Source organism: Emys orbicularis, chromosome 14 (assembly GCF_028017835.1).
Source record: "Emys orbicularis isolate rEmyOrb1 chromosome 14, rEmyOrb1.hap1, whole genome shotgun sequence".
Classification (NCBI taxonomy): Eukaryota; Metazoa; Chordata; order Testudines; family Emydidae; genus Emys; species Emys orbicularis.
The window spans coordinates 21,115,229-21,134,413 of NC_088696.1; the positions used below are offsets into that span (position 1 = coordinate 21,115,229).

Genomic DNA, 19,185 nt, shown 5'->3' on the forward strand with positions numbered 1-19,185 from the left:
TGCTCCACTATCTTTCTGGGTACAGAAGTTAAGCTTACTGGTCTATAATTCCCTGGGTTTTCCTTATTTCCCTTTTTATAGATTGGCACTATATTTGCCATTTTCCAGTCTTCTGGAATCTCTCCCATCTTCCATGACTTTTCAAAATTAATTGTTAATGGCTCAGATATCGCCTCTGTCAGCTCCTTGAGAATTCTAGGATGCATTTAATCAGGCCCTGGTGACTTAAAGACATCTGACTTGTCCAAGTAATTTTTAACTTCTTCTTTCCCTATTTTAGCCTCTTCTGATCCTACCTCATTTTCACTGGCATTCACTATGTTAAATGTCCAATCACCACCAACCTTCTTGGTAAAATCTGAAACAAAGAAGTCATTAAGCACCTCTGCCATTTCCACATTTTCTGTTATTATTTCCCCCGTGTCATTGAGTAACGGGCCTACCCTGGGTCTTCCTCTTGCTTCTAATGTATTTGTAGAATGTTTTCTTATTACCCTTTATGTCTCTAGCTAGTTTGATCTCGTTTTGTGCCTTGGCCTTTCTAATTTTGTACTATATACTTGTGTTATTTGTTTATATTCATCCTTTATAATTTGACCTAGTTTCCACTTTTTGTAGGACTCTTTGATTTTTAGGTCATTGAAGATCTCCTGGTTAAGCCATGGTGATCTCTTGCCATACTTCCTATCTTTTCTATGCAGTGGGATAGTTTGCTCTTGTGCACTTAATAATGTCTCTTTGAAAAACTGCCAACTGTCTTCTATTGTATTTCCCCTAAGACTTGCTTCCCATAGGATTTTATCTACCAACTCCATGAGTTTGCTAAAGTCTGCCTTCTTGAAATCCATTGTCTTTATTTTGCTGTTCTCCCTCCTGCCATTTCTTAGAATCATGAACTCGATCATTTCATGATCACTTTCACCCATGCTGCCTTCCACTTTCAAATTCTCAATAATTCCTTCCTATTTGTCAAAATCAAATCTAGAACAGCCTCTCCCCTAGTAGCTGCCTGCACCTTCTGAAATAAAAAATTGTCTCCAATACATTCCAAGAACTTATTGGATAATCTGTGCCCTGCTGTGTTGTTTTCCCACCAGATGTCTGGGTAGTTGAAGTCTCCCATCACCACCAAGTCCTGTGCTTTGGATGATTTTGTTAGCTGTTTAAAAAAAGCCTCATCCACCTCTTCTTCCTAGTTAGGTGGTCTGTAGTAAAATCCAAAGTATATTCTATGCTCAATAGTTGTTTATCCACAGAAAATACTAGATTTTTTTTCTGTTTTTGTTTTTAATATGAACACACACTTCAGGTACCCGATCTTTGTATGTTATTGAAATGTTGCCATCTTGTGGCTGATGAGTCCACAAGATTATGTTGCAGAGAGACTGTCACTAAAGACATGTTGCTTTGTAGTTAATTCCAATCCTTTTTAAATATATTTTTAGATCAAAATATTTACGGAGAACAATAACAAGAGATAAAAGTGTCCCTAATTTTGATGACGAATTATTGCATCAGGTAGGAGAAAATGTTTGCTTGAGTTCTTTATATAGCAATTTTATTTGCTTCTACACTTATGGAGTACTCATGTCAGTTCTTACATCTCCTCTGTTTAGTCACTCGTTGCAGGCTCCATCTGTGTGTTGTCTGTGTCCTGCCCAGAGCAATCTGGGATATCTATCAAGCCTTAGAGGGCCAGAGCATATGAGAAAAGAGCTGTAGTCAAGCGGAGATTAAACTGACATTATTGGGGGGTTTTAAGTAGGTTGAGCAAGAATCCTAGAAGAGACCATTAAGGTGGGAGACCTTGGTGTTGAGATTCCAGATGGCTCTTACATTATAAGCGCTAATGTGTCCATTGTTAGGGAGGGATTGTTTGCAAGTAATTAAGGCAGCAAACTGGGTGTTGGAACTCCTGAGTTCCATTCCCAGCTCTGCCACAGATTTCTTTTGTGACTTTGGGCAAGTCACTTAATCAGTCCACCACTGTTTCCCCACCTGTAAAATGGAAGAATGCTTTTCTGCTTCATAAAGTTATGAGGTTTTGTAAAGCACTTTGAGATCTTCAAATGAAGCTGTTCAATACGTTATTACTTCTAACCAATACTAACCATAATACATCAACGGTTTAGTTAACAGTGGGATTTCGGACTTTTGGTTGTGGATCAGGCAGTAGGTCATACCAAGATGGTGGTTTCCAAAAAGCTGATGTGCAAAAACAATATACAGTACTTCTGCCATGGGTGGCTGTTAGCACTATGATTTTACTAGAGCTTTGAGTTCTAAATTATTACATTAATTTGAATTTTGGAGATGCCCATTCTGAAACTTTTGGAAGATCTTGTTTCAGGAAAAGCTTTTGGTAATGACTATTTTTGGTTATTCTTATTTATAGACCATCTATCATTAATATACCTGGACTTTATTTTTAGTTAAAGTTAACTAAAAATACTAAAGTAACTCCTGTAAAATATCCAGTGTTCCAGGAGAACCACCCCTTTGCCAAGCAAAAAATAACCAAGATGGGGAGGAGTAGGTGTGAAAGGGGGAATTAAAATAGTTAAAGATGCAGTGAATGAAAGGGAGAGGCCTTGAGGAGAGCTACAGAGACACTCTGGCAGACAAGGATCCTGCATCCAGTCCAATTACGCCTGGAAGTCTCAACTGAGAGCAGTGACAATTTGGGTGATCTCAGTAGTCTTGGAGGGTAGAAATGGTGGTTGCTTAGGTACTTGAGTCCTTGATTTAGAGAGAGCACTGAAAATGAGACAGCTTGAGTTTTATTCCTAGCTTTGCTGGTGACTTTTTGTATAGTCTAGGCAAATTACTTAATATCTCTGTACTTGTTTCCCCATATGTAAAATGTAATGATTATGCTTCTTTGTAAAGCACTTTTAATCCTTGGCTATATGCCTTACGTACTTTTTGATAATACTGTATAATAAAAGTAGACCTTGGAACGAATCTGTAGGCTTATATTTAAAATGTAGTCTTTTGACCTTTTTATGGACAGAAAAATATACAGTGCCTTTAACATGTACCATTTTTTCTTTCCCACAGTTAGCTATTAAGAGCTTTGATAAGACTAAGTTAAAACCTATTGACCAGATGTTGGACCAGAGCAAAGTTAAGATTATTGACGCAGAAAGCAATGGTGAACCTGCGAAACAGGATGATGTGATAGATGCTCCTCTTAGAAGTAAACTAATGCACCGAAGACACACAGTTAGTGTGGCACTTTCAGCAGAGAATGTCAGTGACGACAGTGATTTATCCAACAAAAGAGATCCAAGTATTTCACTGTCAAAAGACTGTTCTGGTGACTTGCTATCAAAACACTAACAAGGAAGTGTGAATTTGCTGCCAAAAACTAAAGAACCAGGTGGTGCCAGTTTCAAGATCCTCCTGCTGGGCATTAAAGAATTAAATGACGCTTAGAAACTGCTTTCAAAAATGGATCATAAAGATGAATCTTTAGCAGAGGCAGAATGTTCCCATATGGCTTGCACTTTTGAAGACTGAATCCTCTGTTTATTGTGGAAACCCCTCCCCAGCCAATTTGTGACTGATTTCAGGAAACTGAGACATATTGAAATGTCAAAGTATTTAGACAGAAAGAAGTGATTGTTTCCCATTCCACTTTCAAAGCACTTATTAAGAAATTACTTATAACAGTAGAGGAGAAAGGCTATGTAGTACTTTCTAGCTACCCACTCCTGTTTTTTAAAAGGCATTGAATTATTTTTTTCTTTTCAGTTTTTGTCACTAAATTGGTTATATTATATTTATTGCCAGAAGGAATTCAAAAGTCTCTATTTTTATTATAATGCTATGAACCACTATATTTATTTAATAGCATTTTAGAAATTAATGTAATTTCTGTATATTGCAACTGGCTGCACAAACAGTCCATAAAAATCTACAGCATGACGTAAAGACCTTTAAATGAGATGAACGGTAGGATCCTGTAGTCCCTATATAGACAAAGCGCCCCCTGATTTCAGTGGAACATTTACCTGCATAGGGTCTATAGGATCATGTACTACTGGGGATGGAATAAAATAAAATGCTCTCGCCGCAGAACAGCTTTGGACTGAAGAATGTTCAGATTCAAATTAAAATATTAATCTCTGTGCAGAAACAAGCATGCTTAACACACACATTTGGCTTTTCCCCCTGAACAAATCAGACAAAGCCACACACATTCACACCTCTGCACGAAGCCTACAGCTACTAGGTAAGTTATCTGGCAGGAAAAGTAAGAGTTTGCAGAAACTGGCTGCATGTTATCCTATTTTAAAAGGTGATATTTTAAAGGATGCTCATAGATAACTAGATGGAAGCTTAGATGTGGAACTTGTTTCTTAAAAAAAGTTTTTTAAACTGAAAACATGTTAAGTGAATTAAAAAGAAAAAGACTTCAATAGCACAATTCAGGTTCTTAATGATAGTTTTGGTTTATAGGTGGTCACATCCAATTAACATTTTGTTTCTTTTATAAAATAGTAATATAGACCATTTTGATTTTTTATGGTGGTATTGATACCATGCTTAGGGCACTGTGAAATTGGAGGACTTCCCATGTGATTGTTTTCAAATAATTTTTTATGAGAGAAGTAAAAGGTGCAACCTGTGCACACCAATGAAAAAACTGTAAGATGAAGGTTGCATGTATATTTTTCTAAATAATTTGGGTTCATTTAATTTTCTAACTTGCCTTGGATTTGTGCCAAATGTTGGAAAAGAAAAATAGTAAAAGTAATGATTCTTGAAAATGTTCTTACCTTTGACTACTTATTTAAAAACTGACTCCCTTTAGCACGGTCTTCTCACTGTTATTGTAACTTAATGTTTGACTATTTTACTTTAAGCCTAAGGATGGTTTAGGAATAGTTACGTTAAGTTTGGATGGCTTCCCCTTCCCCACACCTTCATATTACCACTGAACAAATGAACATGCTTTTCTCCCTTTGAGCTTTTTTCTTTAACCTAATATAAAGGCCTGCATATAAAAGGGAAAAAGTTACAGAAGCAGTTGGATTTAAATGGGATATTTCCTATTTCTAGATGACTTCGATGTATGTCCTTCCCTTTCTGCCCCATACTATTTATAAACAACTGGAGAAAAAGGATGATCTTGTGCTTAAATTACAGCAGGAGACATGGACTGTAATTTTGGTCCTCAAAACAGACTTTGAATGTGACCTATGGCAAATCCCTTATTGTTACTCTATGTAAAATTGGGTTAATTACCTACTTAACTAAGGCCAGGTCTACACTAACCCCCTAATTCGAACTAAGGTACGCAACTTCAGCTACGTGAATAACGTAGCTGAAGTTCGAAGTACCTTAGTTCGAACTTACCTCGGTCCACACGCGGCAGGCAGGCTCCCCCGTCGACTCCGCGGTACTCCTCTCGTCTAGCTGGAGTACCGCAGTCGACGGCGAGCACTTCCTGGTTCGACTTATCACGTCCAGACAAGACGCGATAAGTCGAACCCAGAAGTTCGATTGCTCGCCGCCGAACTACCGGGTAAGTGTAGACCTACCCATAGGGTTGTTTCATGGCCAAATTTATTTTCTATAAAGTGCCTGGACATGTTTAGCTGGAAGGTGCAAGGTATCATTTGTAAATTTAAGATTAAAATATGGGTAAACTTATTTAAAGAGAAAGCGTGAGCACATTTTTACAATTGATTTGTGGGGATTAACTTCAGTTTTTAATTACAGCATTCTCTTAAACAAAAGATTGCCTATCTGCCTGCTTCAGTAAAAAATGAAGTTGGATAATGAGAGATTCAGTTAATTAGATGCTTTTAATAGTTGCAATAGTATATTACTATCAAGTATAAAAAGAGATATGGAAGTAAGAATTCAATGCAACATATTCAAACAGTCCAAGTATATTTCATTAGGTATTTATTATAAACCTATTATGCGGACTAGCTTTGGCAACAAGTTTTGTCATGCTGTTTATTCCGTGACCCCTCTCCTTTGGAAAATACACTTCTAATCCTGCTCTTTTACTCCTTTTGGGAAAAAACGAGAGATAAATGTAAGTGGATCTGAAATTAACTAGTTAAAGCTTTTTAAATGTTGCTAGTAACAAACTAGATGCAACTCCTAACAATTTCAATACGGTACAATACTTACTGCAAAATACTTCAAACCTATTTCTATGCAATTAATAAAACAGCTCCCGTAATAGTGTTTGTAATAAGCTTCAGCATTGATTTTTTTTTTTTTTTTGGCCTGAGTCTGAGCTGTTTCCCAATCACTGTCTAACTTTTCATTTGGAGGACACTGCTTGCATCTTCAGCCTTGTCTGTTGGGATACTATTGTGATTGCCTCCCTGAAAGCTTCTCAAAAGTTTCAGTAATCTTAACTTTCCCCTGTAGAAGTGAAAGTATCTCAGATACTTACAATAATAAGTAGTCCTGAGCATGGGTAACATGGATGGATGGTTCAAAACTGCTAGAGCGCTTCAGTTATCAAAACAAGGAGACACTAAAATGATGTGGCACATTGAACCAAGTTTTTAATGTTTGACTAGAACTGCCCAACCACTGATAGGTTGAGGTGTAGTTTTTTAAAAACCAAGACGACACCTATGCTAAATTCTAGGTCATCCATCCATTAATATAGTGCAATACATACAGCAAATCTCACTGAGCAAACCAAGACTCCCCTCATCACAGCTCTCCCCCAAATACCTCTTCAAAACAATGGATTTGCCGTATAGGCTGCATGTGGTCAAGTTCTTCTTGCTCTGAAACAGCATCTGTGAATTCTAAAGTCACAGACTGTTCTACTTCAGGGAGAAGCCCCCCACCTCAGCAGTTCCATCATTGCTGTTACTATGATCATACATGGCACAGAGAAGGGGCAGTCCTTCAAGTAAGCAGGTTCCAGAACATTTAGGGCACTTTTTTTTTTTTTTTTTTATAAAACCCACCTTTTTTTTCAGCTGAAATGGACAGGTCTGCACTATAACAACTGTTTGATATGTTTCACTAGATGTTTGACACTTATCTCCCACTCTTTGTAACCCAGTATGAGAAACATGACTGCTTCAGTCCCAAAATGACTCAAAGCTTTGCTGCTATGAAGCAAACTTAAGTTGTGAGTAAAAGAAAGGGCCTGCTCACAGAATCTGGCAAGAACAGGACTGATATTGTAGAAACACATATTCCTAAACAGCGCTACGCACAAGAACACAAAAACCCCATACCAAGTATGGTACAAACACCTCCCTGCAAAGATAACGAGAGCATATTGACCCCTCCTAAAGATAAGGTCAGGATAACAATATGATGGATAGAGATGTTTTGATCAAATCAACATGTACAAGGTAATGGATGGTAACAACCCATGTCGGGGCAGTAACGAATCACATCAGAGGGGCAATATATAACTTGTTTGTATTGATGTATAAAATGAAGTCTGAGGGAGTGTCTTTGGCTGGCCTAGGGGATAATGGAAAGTCCCACCATTAACTGAACTAGTCCATTGAAACGGGCATACATGTATTAGTGTACCTGTACACTAGGACCATGCTTCAGTGACAATAAACATGACAAGAGTTCCTTCGCTACAAACGGGTCTGTGGTTATTGGGCAGTGTGATTGAGGTCTGCTGTACCAACTGTCTGTGCAGAGCTGGGACAGCACACAGAGAAAACACACATGCAGCCAAACATTTAACAACATCACCACACTAAGCAGTTTCACTCTTCTGATATGTAAGGAAATGGCCTAAACTAAATTTAAGTAAATTCAGTAGCATCTTAAACCCATCTAATGGAAGATCCTCCTTTAGTAATAATGAGGTGGTTAATATTGAGAAAGATGGGGAGCAAACTTAAAGAGCACTTTAAACAGTTTACCAGTATACCCTACAACTGCAGACTAAAGCCCTGATATCACATGAGATTCAAATTGTACTGGGTTTTCACGTCTTACTTATTTACAATGAAAAAGTAGACATTATTACTGCAAAAACCAGTTTGCTCTCTGAAAGGAGTCAAATCGTTTTTTTAAACAAATAGGCTTTTCTATTAACTTCTCCCTGCACTAAAATTAAATGGTTGGGTTTTTATTAACATGAAGAGTTGCACAGAGGTATCACCTTTGTAGAAGCTAAGCACTATAGCCTACAATCGAGTGCTATTTTAAATAAGGAAGTTGGTAATGTAGACTGCAAGTTAAAAATACAAAATTGACAAACACTAGCTGTAGTAATCAAAGTTTTTACAATATTCACACAGATGGAAAAACAGTCACTACTGCTCATACTTTTTTAAACAAAATTTTAATCAGTTCCAAGCCGTTACAGTTGGAATAGTGTACACTGTTGCTCTTAAATGAAAGCAGAAAACAGCTCTTCTCTGGTAGTGAAGTCTCTCCCCTTTTCACTTCCATCTTATCACACAAGATGTAACAGTATTTGTACCACAAATTTTCAAACTGTATTTTCAAATAAGACGACAACACAGGGTCAGTTTTACTTTATGCATGCAAGTCACATGGAATTTAGAGCAGGTGCCTTTCCTTTTTTGACAAAAATAAACTCCAACCATTTAATAAATAGGAGAATAAAGAACATGTGTTATCAACTATCTGAATAGAGTTGTATTACATTAGTTATCCAATTAAGTTTCAGTCACAACTGAATATCCACTCTACTCAACTTTTTAACCTCATTCTGCAGAGACAGAGACAACTCACCAGTGAGAGACAACTTGACAGTTTCCAGAAGAAACTGGTTCAATCAAACTATATGCTATGTACAATTTCATCCAGCAGACTACATAAGATGTCCTCTCAAAGAACCACCTCTCTTCTCACCAACTCGTTCATCAGCTGTTCTATTCTGTAGACTCCAACAAAAGGTTCCACCGGCCATAGTTTGAGAAACAGTGAAGTATTGGATAACCCCTCAACTAAAAGATATCTTATTTCTGTATCAACTGTTGTGACAGAGAGAGTTGTCATTCTTTCAGCTCCCACAGGCTCTGGCTGTTTGCAACCTAAGACACTTTTACTGCCCTCCCAAGACCTCTCTTATGGTAGCAACAACTTACGGAGTGGCAGGTGCTGATAGCATAGCTTACATGCTGAGTAGGACAAAGGAAAGTTCATGCTAAGAACGTGGTGGGAAAATCCATACCACACAGGCCTCTTTAATACTACAAAAAGTTAAGCTATAAAAACCCTTCTCAAATTTTGTTTTACAGAACATGAGTTCGTTTATTTATTGACCTTTATCAAAAAAAAAAAAGAATGCAGAAAGCAAATACATTTAAATGTTTTGTCAGAACTTTCAATTTGCCTATACTGTATGGTTTTTTTGCCTTTTTCCAGGCAGTTAAGCAATCTTACAGTAGCATTTAATCATCATCATCCTCTTCATCAGAATCCAGTACTTTTCTTCTGTTGAACTAGAAACAAACACAATAAATTCAGTTTACAGCAACTCCTTCCAGCTTCAAAGATTCAAGACTCAAGTTAATCACTAAGGGCAAAGTTCTCAATGCTTATCCAAGTTAGTAGTCCACATGGGTGCTGTGTGGATGGAATCTAGAATCCTTCCCTTCCCCGGTATGGCAACATGGAGAAAGGGCTGTGGGCAACCAGTCTATGGTAACTTATAGAATTGTAGCCGCTACAGCCCATTGCTCCCTGTAAAAATATTTGTGACCAGTGGACCTATGTGGTTTGCAGGCCCTACAACCCCAGCCCACAAACCTTCCCCCTGAAACTCAGCTCCAAGGTACAAGGCTACAGTCCCCAATATAATATTTCTAAAGCCTGAATTTCCTATCCTATAGAATTATTATGGTTTTGCTGAGTTTTGGCCTTGCTACACATTTAGAAGAGGGAATTTTTACCTAAGTGTTTAAATAGCCTGTCACAACCTTCCAGAACCTCTTATTAGTGCAGAAGTAATGCAGATTCACAGTGAGCATCACCAAGGGTGTAGACAATAGGAAAAATAGCTAGCACTAAAATACTGTCCAACTTCTGTGGTCAAAAGCTACTTTCATAGTTGAGTACTCGGTTACTTTAGTAACTATTCAGGATGGATAAAATTCTAGGATATAAATAAAAATTAGACTTAATTTAATACTCTAAAAAAACCTAGTAAAATTAAATTTCAAATTAACCTACATTAAGGGCTAAACTTACCTATTAATCATTACAAAAATAATTCAAGCAGTACATGTTTGCTGCCAAAGATTTAAAGAAAGTCAATCATCTGAACTGGTCACTGGCTAAGCACATGGAACCAAAGTTTGAAATCCGGAATCAGCTTTTAAAAGCAGTAGCCTCTTCTGCAGGTGCAGAGAATATTTTCTTTCAGTTTATTCCACTAATTCAATTCAATGACTAGCTAATGCAAAGTTGAAAAACCAACCAGGAGATGAAAGTGGAGGAGTGATATTTTTATTCATAGATTGGAAAAGGAAAACTGAGGTATGAGAAGATCTACCAGTTCTAAAATCTTGAAGGCATGCTGGCCAGCTATAAACTACAGATATTTCCTTTGTTTAAAGAATCACTTTTAAATGCAAAACATGTTTTAATAAACTTATGTATTCTGTGCATTCAAGGTAGTTTTATTTAACTAAAAAAAATCTGAAAATGTTTTTTGTGCAACTGATTGAATTCCACTTTTCATCCAAATGCAACCTGACAAGTCATGAGTAAAAAATGATCTAGTAAATAAATGCATGGACTATTGTCTAACAAAAATGTAAAATTAAGAATCTAAATGTATATTTAAGCAGTTATATAGTTTAAACATACAAATAGTGTATCCTCCTGAAATAGCATGAAATATGTGCAGCAACTATTGTTGGCCCTAGCCTTTTATTTTTCTGCATTGTCTGAGAACAGGTTTGAACCAAGTTTACACTGCCTTTGGAAAAAACTTACCTTTACTGTTGTTTTCTTTTCTGTTTGCTGGCTCACTTTTTCAAGGATTTCTATCAACCCTTGTTCTGATACCTAGAAAAGCAGAATAAAAACCACACACTTTATTTGGAGAAGTGGCTTAGGTTCAAATAATTGAATCTAGTATAGTTCTCTTGCTTCCCTTTCTCCGTTTGTGTGCTTGCAAAGGTGTTTACTTGACTATTGAGACTGTAACATACTGTTTAGTGGCTCACATGCCAAAGAGACTGATTACCAGTTAGGGTGGTCAATTAATCGCAGTTAACTCACATGATTAACTCAAAAAAATTAATCATGATTTAAAAAATTAATCGCGATTAATCGCAGTTTTAGTCACACTGCGAAACAATGGAATACAATTGAAATGTATTGAATATTTTTCTACATTTTCAAATATATTGATTTCAATTACAACAGAATACAAAGTGTACAGTGCTCACTTTATTATTTTTATTACAAATATTTGCACTATAAAAGTGATAGTATTTTTAATTCACCTAATTCAAGTACTGTAGTGCAATCTCGATCATGAAAGTGCAATTTATAAATGTAGATTCTTTGTTACTTAACTGCACTCAAAAACAATGTAAAACTTTAGAGCCTACAAGTCCACTCAGTCCTACTTCTTGTTCAGCCAATCACTAAGACAAACAAGTTTGTTTACATTTACGGAAGATAATGCTGCCCACTTCTTAATTACGGTGTCACCTGAAAGTGAGAACAGGCATTCAAATGGCACTGTTGTAGCTGGCATTGCAAGATATTTACGTGCCAGATGCGCTAAAGATTCATATGCCTCTTCGGCTTTCGTTCCAGAGGACATGCTTCCAAGCTGATGACGCTTGTTAAAAAAGAATGCATTAATTAAATTAGTGACTGAACTCCTTGAGGGAGAATTGTATATCTCCTGCTCTGTTTTACCCGCATTCTGACATATATTTCATGTTATAGCAGTCTCGGATGAGGACCCAGGATGTGTTGTTCGTTTTAAGAACACTTTTGCTGCAAATCTGACAAAATGCAAAGAAGGTACCAATGTGAAATTTCCAAAGATAGCTACAGCACTCAACCCAAGGTTTAAAAATCTGAAGTGCCTTCCAAAGTCTGAGAGGGATGAAGTGTGGAGCATGCTTTCAGAAGTCTTAAAAGAGCAACGCACTGATGAGGAAACTACAGAACCCAACCCACCTTCTGCTGGTGGCATCTGACTCATGATGAAAATGAACATGCGTCGGTCCGCACTGGTTTGGATAGTTACCAAGCAGAACCCGTCATCAGCATGGACGCATGTCCTCTGGAATGGTGGTTGAAGCATGAAGGGACATATGAATCTTTAGCACATCTGGCATGTAAATATCTTGCGACGCTGGTTACAACAATGCCTAGCCTGTTCTCACTTTCAGGTGACATTGTAAACAAGAAGCGGGCTGCATTATCTTCTGCAAATGTAAACGAACTTGTCTGTCTGAGCAATTGGCTGAACAAGAAGTAGGACTGAGTGGACTTGTAGGCGCTAAAATTTTAACATTTTAAAATGCAGTTTATTTGTACATAATTCTACATTTGTAAGTTCAACTTCCATGATAAAGAGATTGCACTACAGTACTTGTATTAGGTGAATTAAAAATACTATTTCTTTTTGTTTTTTACAATGCAAATATCTGTAATTAAAAATATAAAATGAGCACTGTGCACTTTGTATTCTGTGTTGTAACTGAAATCAACATATTTGAAAATTTAGAAAACATCCACAAATATTTAAATAGAGGGTATTCTATTATTGTTTAACAGCGTGGTTAATCATGCGATTAATCACTATTCTTTTTTTTAATTGCGCGATCAATTGAGATTAATTTTTTTAATCGCTTGACAGCCCTATTACCAATGTGATATTACTGCCACTAGAAGATATTCCTGTAACAAGTTACAATATGGCTCACAGAAAATTGCAGCATTTCCGTACCAATGACAGCTATTTTTAAGAACTACTTATCCACAGTATTGTTCTCAGATCTTATTGCCTCAAAAAGCCCTGCTGCAGGAGTCATGGGCCTGGACAGTTATAGATTAAGTGCAATTCCCTCAAGCCCTGTGTTTCATTTACAAGGAGTGTAAAAGTCCTGTGTCCTCTAGTAGTCCCTTGGTTCCCCATCTACCTCCAGAAGCCTTAATTAAAGTTGCTTTCTGGAGTGAGGAGAGGCCTCCCTCAGCACACTGCCCTCCTAAAAATCAGCATTTGGTCTTGCTGCACTATTGAAAGAACAGCAATTTGTGAATTGAACTCTAAGTAACAACCCTAAATGTTTTGGATAATACACTGTAGATTCACGAGGCTACCATCCAACTCAACAAGTGAACCCTGATGGTGAGACACTAGAATGTCCGCTAGTTCATAACAACTAGTTACATGATCTTATTCACTGAGACTTACAGCCAATAGCTCTTAACATCCAGGGTATATAAACTTCCCTTCCCCAGCATGCTTATGGTACTTTGGGAAGCCACCCAGGTAGCAAAACTGATTAAGATGAAAACACAATACAGTTTTATCACATTTGAGGTGAAGCTTAAGGTAGCCCCTGTCTTTGTGGAAGCTGGTATAATGTGGGTTAGCTGTCAGCACCTGCAACTCTGGAACTCCCCAGTGGAGCCAATGGCCTCTGTGGAGGCAATGTCACAAAGGAGAACAAATGCTTTCAATTACAAGACTGACAGTCTTCCTAGGCATTAAACTGCACTTCTTCGCTCCAGAATAGCACTTCAGTTTAAGACAGCTAAATCATAAATATTTTTAAATACGTATGGACACAGTGTTTACACACAAATGTACATAGATACATACACACACAGCTTAAGGATTTGAGAATCATTCATATACATGCTGTAACTCACACCTTAGCATGTAGTACAAAATTTTGTACACTTCAGTGTTAAATTTCTCAGTTTGTTTCATTGGGTACACTTGGTTTCTCAGTTTGTTTCATTGGGTACACTTGGTTTGAAAGTGACCAGGCAAACAAGAGCTAGAGTAACATAAGAAATTTAGCTTACCTTCCCACCTAGCTGTCCAAATCTTGCCATCTGTATAAGGTAATTCTCTACAGCTTTTGCCTTTTCTGGCTTCACAAGTGCTAAATTGCTTACTGCAACAAAATGGGTACTGTTCATTTTTGTATTTTACCTCCTTCATCTACTATACAAAGAAGTGAATGAGGTACTGTACAATTTATCTACTAAACAACAGAAGTTGTAACTGTACAATTTAGTCCTAAATTCATGCTAGGATATGAAAGAACCATGAATTGAAGGGAATAGTTTTAAATTATACAAAACACTCTACAAATATGCTCCTTCTAAAGATTTGTTAGGGGTTCAAATCTCTTACTACCTACAACAAGACAACCCTACATACTTACCGGTTTCACCCTGCTACTAAACTTAATGCTGCAGATCACTAGTAGCAAGGCCACATTGCTCTACCAAGCACCACCTCCATTTTTAATACATACAAATTAAAATCTCAAAATCAGGTTATGGGAAATTGGCAATGGACGAAACTGCCTTTCACTCCTAGGTACTGGTTCAAATTGAAATTAGATCAGTTGTGACCAATTTGTTACCACTTTAGATAGATGGTCTTTGGCATACAAATAAGTTGGTAGTCACACTCACAGCTGATCTACACTAGAGGTCTACATAAGGCCACACTACAGCCTTCCTCCCACCAGTGTAAATGCCCTACACCAACATAACTCCACCTCCATGAGAGGCGTAAGGCTTATGTTGGTGTAGTTAGGGCGACAGTATTTGTGTAGACACTGCATCCCTTACATCGGCTGTCTTGTCAATTTCATGGCAAGAAAGTCAAGCAGCTAGAGCCCAGCTGCCCCCCAGCTCCCAGATGGAAGCCAGGGTGAGAAGCCCAAGTGGTGCCTGTTGGGAGCCGGGCAGCCTTGTCACCATAGGAGAAGGGGAAGAGGGCAGCCTAGCAGGAGCCTGTGGGGGAGCCAGGCTCCTGGCAGGGAGCTGCCAGCGAAGCTGAGATACCAGGCTCTCAGCTCCCCACACTCCCCCTCTTAGGTCGGTGGAAGCACTCCTTGTGAGGACGTGCACCACCAACCCAAAGAAGGTAGTGTGGACATGTACCACCCAGTAATTACTGCGGTGGCTGTAAGTCAACTTAATATAGGTCGACGTAGGTTTGTATAGTAGACAAACTCTCAATTTCCTAATGAGCAAACATCCGTATCACAAAAGCTCATCATGACAACTCTCATCATTGCATGCAGTCGTGGCAGAGACCCTGATTTGTTCTCTCATTCCTAGAGCTGAGCCCCTCTAAATAAGGGTTAAGATACACTGATGGGATGGCATAGGGATGTTGGCACTTCTGCTTACTATGCTTTTCACATATTCTCCCCCTAAACAGAGAAATTCAGTTTAAGCAGGCTATCGATTTGGCACCTTTCACAAGCATCAAATTTACTAATTCCTGCTCCCACTAGACTAAACCACCACATCTGAGGATTTGCTTTTCAGCATATGCGTATCCATGATCAGTTTTTAAAAAATATTAGTGATTTGAAAATCCACAGCACTAGGCTTATTATTTTTCCATCATCAGAGATAAATGCTTTCTTTTATTTCATCTCCTATGCATTCTATTTAAGGCCTTGATTTAGGGAGACATAACACAGTACAAATGAGAATTTTTATTTAATGGCAAAATACATGGATACTTACATCTGGCACGAGCTGCTTGATCCAGAACTTGAGCTAAAATGCTATTTCTCATCTCTGACTCCCTGTAATGAAAATTCAGTTACACAATAGCACTAAGGTTTCAAGCATCAGACATAGCATCTTGCAAGATGACCAAGTCTGCTGAATACTTTGTATTATCAAAACAAAAACCAAATAATTTTTTTAAGGACTGAATGAAATGACTTAAGTAGGTACAGATGTTAAGTATAACAAATTAACACACAAAAATGAAGAAAATTTAATGTTTATCTGCGGTGTAAGAAAATAATGTTTTTAGCGCTTGTAAACAAACTAACAACCCACAACACGCTACAAAATCAAACGAAAGATCTGATCCAGTTCCCACTAACAGGTGCAGGTTCTAAATAATTTAGGGCCCAATTCCAAGCATCTCAGGCAAAATTCCCAAATTTTGCTTAAGCGAAAGATAAAACCCTTTGACTTATTAGCAGCTGATTTACTGGCTGTTCTATAACAAAATAAACCAGTTTAGTGTTTCAAGGAACTGTAATTAATGTTTAAAAACATAAACTGATAGAAATTCAAAACCACTAGACTATGAACATACTACCTAAAATCAACAGCTCACAATCATACCTCTGTTTGGCTTCTTGTTGCGCTGGATCACCAGAAGGATCCTGAAAGACAAGAATGACAGAAGACACTTTAGCAATCCCTTTAGAAAACACTCTGTGCAGGATGTCAGATTTTAGTATTTCACTGGAATTTAAAATAAGCTGGCTAAAGCAAAATTATCTGCCTGACCAAGGTTAAGAGAGGCCAGGTGGGTGAGGGAATATCTTTTATTGGACCAACTTCTGTTGGTGAGAGATACAAGTCTTTTGAGCTGAACAGAGCTCTTTCTCAGACCTAAGGAAGAGCTCTGTGTAGCTCAAAAGCTTGTCTCTCTCACCAACAGAAGTTGGTCCAATAAAAAAATATTACCTTACTCACCTTGTCATTCTAATATCCTGGGACCGACAAGCTTGCAACAATACAGCATGACCATAGTTTAGACACTGAGAATGTAAAGTGCCTGCCCTAACAGATGAGTGATCCATGGTTGTTTGTCCTGGTGGAGCAAACTAGTACCCTAATCCTGCAACTGGGTTCGCCCAGGTAAAGGCAGTTACAAGTTTGGGGCATAAGGCCAGCTCTGTGATCTTTGAAGGCAGAAGGGTGAGCTTTCCAACAGCCTGCCGTAGATCACAGCCACCGACATCAAACTACCTAAATTAGGCTTGCAATTAAAGTTGAAATCTTCAAAACTTCCAATTTATGAACAGACTACAAGCAGCAGCAACAGTGGTAACCAGTCTGGAAAGGGTTTTGAAAGTGTTGCTTTCTAAACAATTTGTAAAAGTCTATCTTCTCTCACACTTAACAATTTTGTTCGCAAATTTTCAAAATAAAATTATGTACACAATACAGGAGCCCTGTTCTATTTTAACAGACTGTTTTATTCAAAGAAAGTGATTTCACAGGTTACATCTCTTCCAGTTCTATTCCCACCCTATTAATTTCTTAGAAGAAAGTTATTAAACACAGATTAATGGAAGGGGAAGAAGAGTCCCACCCCTAATCACTTCATATCAGACATGTGATTCAAGTACAAAGCAGATTTCCATTAGTTATACTGTACATGAATAGTTCCTTTGGCCATCCCATTACCCAATTGGTATTTATATTCTCCCAAGTATTTCACAAAGACAATGATATGTAGGTATTCTATAACTCAACAGTTTCTTAAAACTCTTCGAGCAATGCAGGTTTGCTTCCCTTTACTCTTTTAATTCATTCAATACATCAGTTCTGAAAAACAATGACTGGCCTTTCAGAAAACCGAGGGAACCGTGCAGCATGTCTGCTGGTGGTGAAAGAAGAGACATGTACTGTTTGGGCACGGGGTGGAGGACCAAGGCAACAGGAATTGAAATAGGGTGGGGAACTGCCCATATGCGGAGCTTCTTGGAGTCTGAGGAGGGGAATGGGGGTTGCTGGTGTTTGTTGGAAGTGATGAGGGGTGGGGCAGAGAGCCGCATGGGCCCTGAAGGAGAAGGGGAGGCTGGCAAAGAATCATCTGGGTTACAAGGCCTGGGCATCAGGTGTCTGGAGAAGTTGTCTGGTCTCTGGGAAGGCAGATAAGGTGTGGAGGGAGTGGTCTGGGCCCAGGGTGTATGGTTGGGCTAAGGGGACCACCTCTGTTAGATGAAAATAACAGACACTTTATTTTAAAGGACATTTTAGGGAAACACCACTTCCCTTAGCCTACCTAGTATTTTTTCTCCCAAGCGTACTTTTCTACTTCTCTCATGTACACGATTCAATTATCATAAAATTCAATTTAATGTTTAAAATGGGAAGTCAAGGGACTTTATTTCAAGTAAGGGACAGCTAGTCACCCCAGTCTGGGCCCTGGGAAGGGGGGGCTAAGGGGTGCTTGGGGGCCCAGTGAAGGGGGCTGTCAGGGCTAGCGGAGGGGACTGAAGAAGGGTGTCGAGGGAGCTGTCAAGGCCCTGGGGAGCGGTGAGCTGAGAGGAGTTGCCAAGGCCGTGGGGTGTAGGAGGGGCTGAGAAGGTAGCGGTGGGGGCTGTCGGGTCCCCGGAAGGGGGGAGGAAGCCGAGGAGGTAGCGGTGGGGGCCGTCGGGTCCCCGGGGCTGAATAGGGCTGTCGGAACCTGGAGGGGGGGTCCCCGGAACCTGGGGGGTGAGGAGATAGCGGGGGGGGCTGTCGAGACGGAGGGGGGGCTAGTCCAGGGTGGGGTGTCCACGAGCGGTGCCAGCCCCTTACCCCATGCTTAGCCTGCAGCTCAGTCAGCCGCTGCTTGCGGAGCGCCTCCAGCTCCTCGTCCGCCATGGCTCGGGGTGACGAGGGGGGCGGGACAACGCGAGATAACCGGCGGGGCCGCTCACCGCACAGGGCGCATGCGCCGCGGTCCCAGCCCCCGCCAATCCATTGCCGAGAGCCCTGTCAGGCTGTCAGCCGAGAGCCGGTGGGATGAGGGAATTGGGCGGGGAATGGGCGCTGAGGGGAGGCGCTGGCAGGACCTGGTGGAGCGAGATGTTAGGGTGTGAGCGGGTAGGACCAGCTTCCTACATCCCCCACCTCGGGTTGCTGGCCGGGGACTCCGCCTCCGGGGAATCTCACATCTCGGACCGTCGTCACGGCCATGGGCGCCGCGGGGCCCAGGTGCGCGTTACCGGGCCTGGCCCACCCCCCTCCTGCCCTGCATGCGGCCTCCCCTTCAAACTTCTCCCCAGCACGGCTCTGCCCCTCGCCTAGCGGCTTCCTGGCCCTACCCCCGCTCTCCCTCCCAGCCACGCTGGCTGGCAGCGGCAAAGGGCAGCTCTCTGTGCCGGTTGGGGACACCCGCTGCACGGCGTGATCTTCCCCGAGCCCGACGAGCTGGTTGCGTTGCTAGATTCCACCAGGGGAGTGGGGCATAGTGGCTGCGCCCTCTCAATG

General features: G+C 39.8%; 2 protein-coding genes across 2 annotated transcripts in view; one reads left to right on the forward strand and one right to left on the reverse strand.

The window, feature by feature from the left end:
• Nucleotides 1–3,342, forward strand: part of ANKRD27 (ankyrin repeat domain 27) — a 72,386-nt gene extending 69,044 nt beyond the window's left edge. Inside the window, exons 28-29 of the mRNA XM_065416588.1 lie at nucleotides 1,446–1,518; nucleotides 3,061–3,342. Of these exons, the coding sequence (XP_065272660.1) occupies nucleotides 1,446–1,518; nucleotides 3,061–3,342 (355 nt within the window). The remainder of the gene's footprint in view (nucleotides 1–1,445; nucleotides 1,519–3,060) is intronic.
• Nucleotides 3,343–8,309: 4,967 nt separating this feature from the next.
• On the reverse strand, nucleotides 8,310–18,605 carry PDCD5 (programmed cell death 5). Its single transcript, XM_065416520.1, has 6 exons — nucleotides 18,511–18,605; nucleotides 16,318–16,358; nucleotides 15,700–15,761; nucleotides 14,008–14,099; nucleotides 10,939–11,010; nucleotides 8,310–9,440 (listed from the first exon to the last, which is right to left on the reverse strand). The coding sequence occupies exons 1-6, from the start codon at nucleotides 18,574–18,576 to the stop codon at nucleotides 9,390–9,392; spliced, it is 384 nt and encodes a 127-aa protein (XP_065272592.1). The 5' UTR covers nucleotides 18,577–18,605; the 3' UTR covers nucleotides 8,310–9,389.
• Nucleotides 18,606–19,185: the final 580 nt, after the last annotated feature.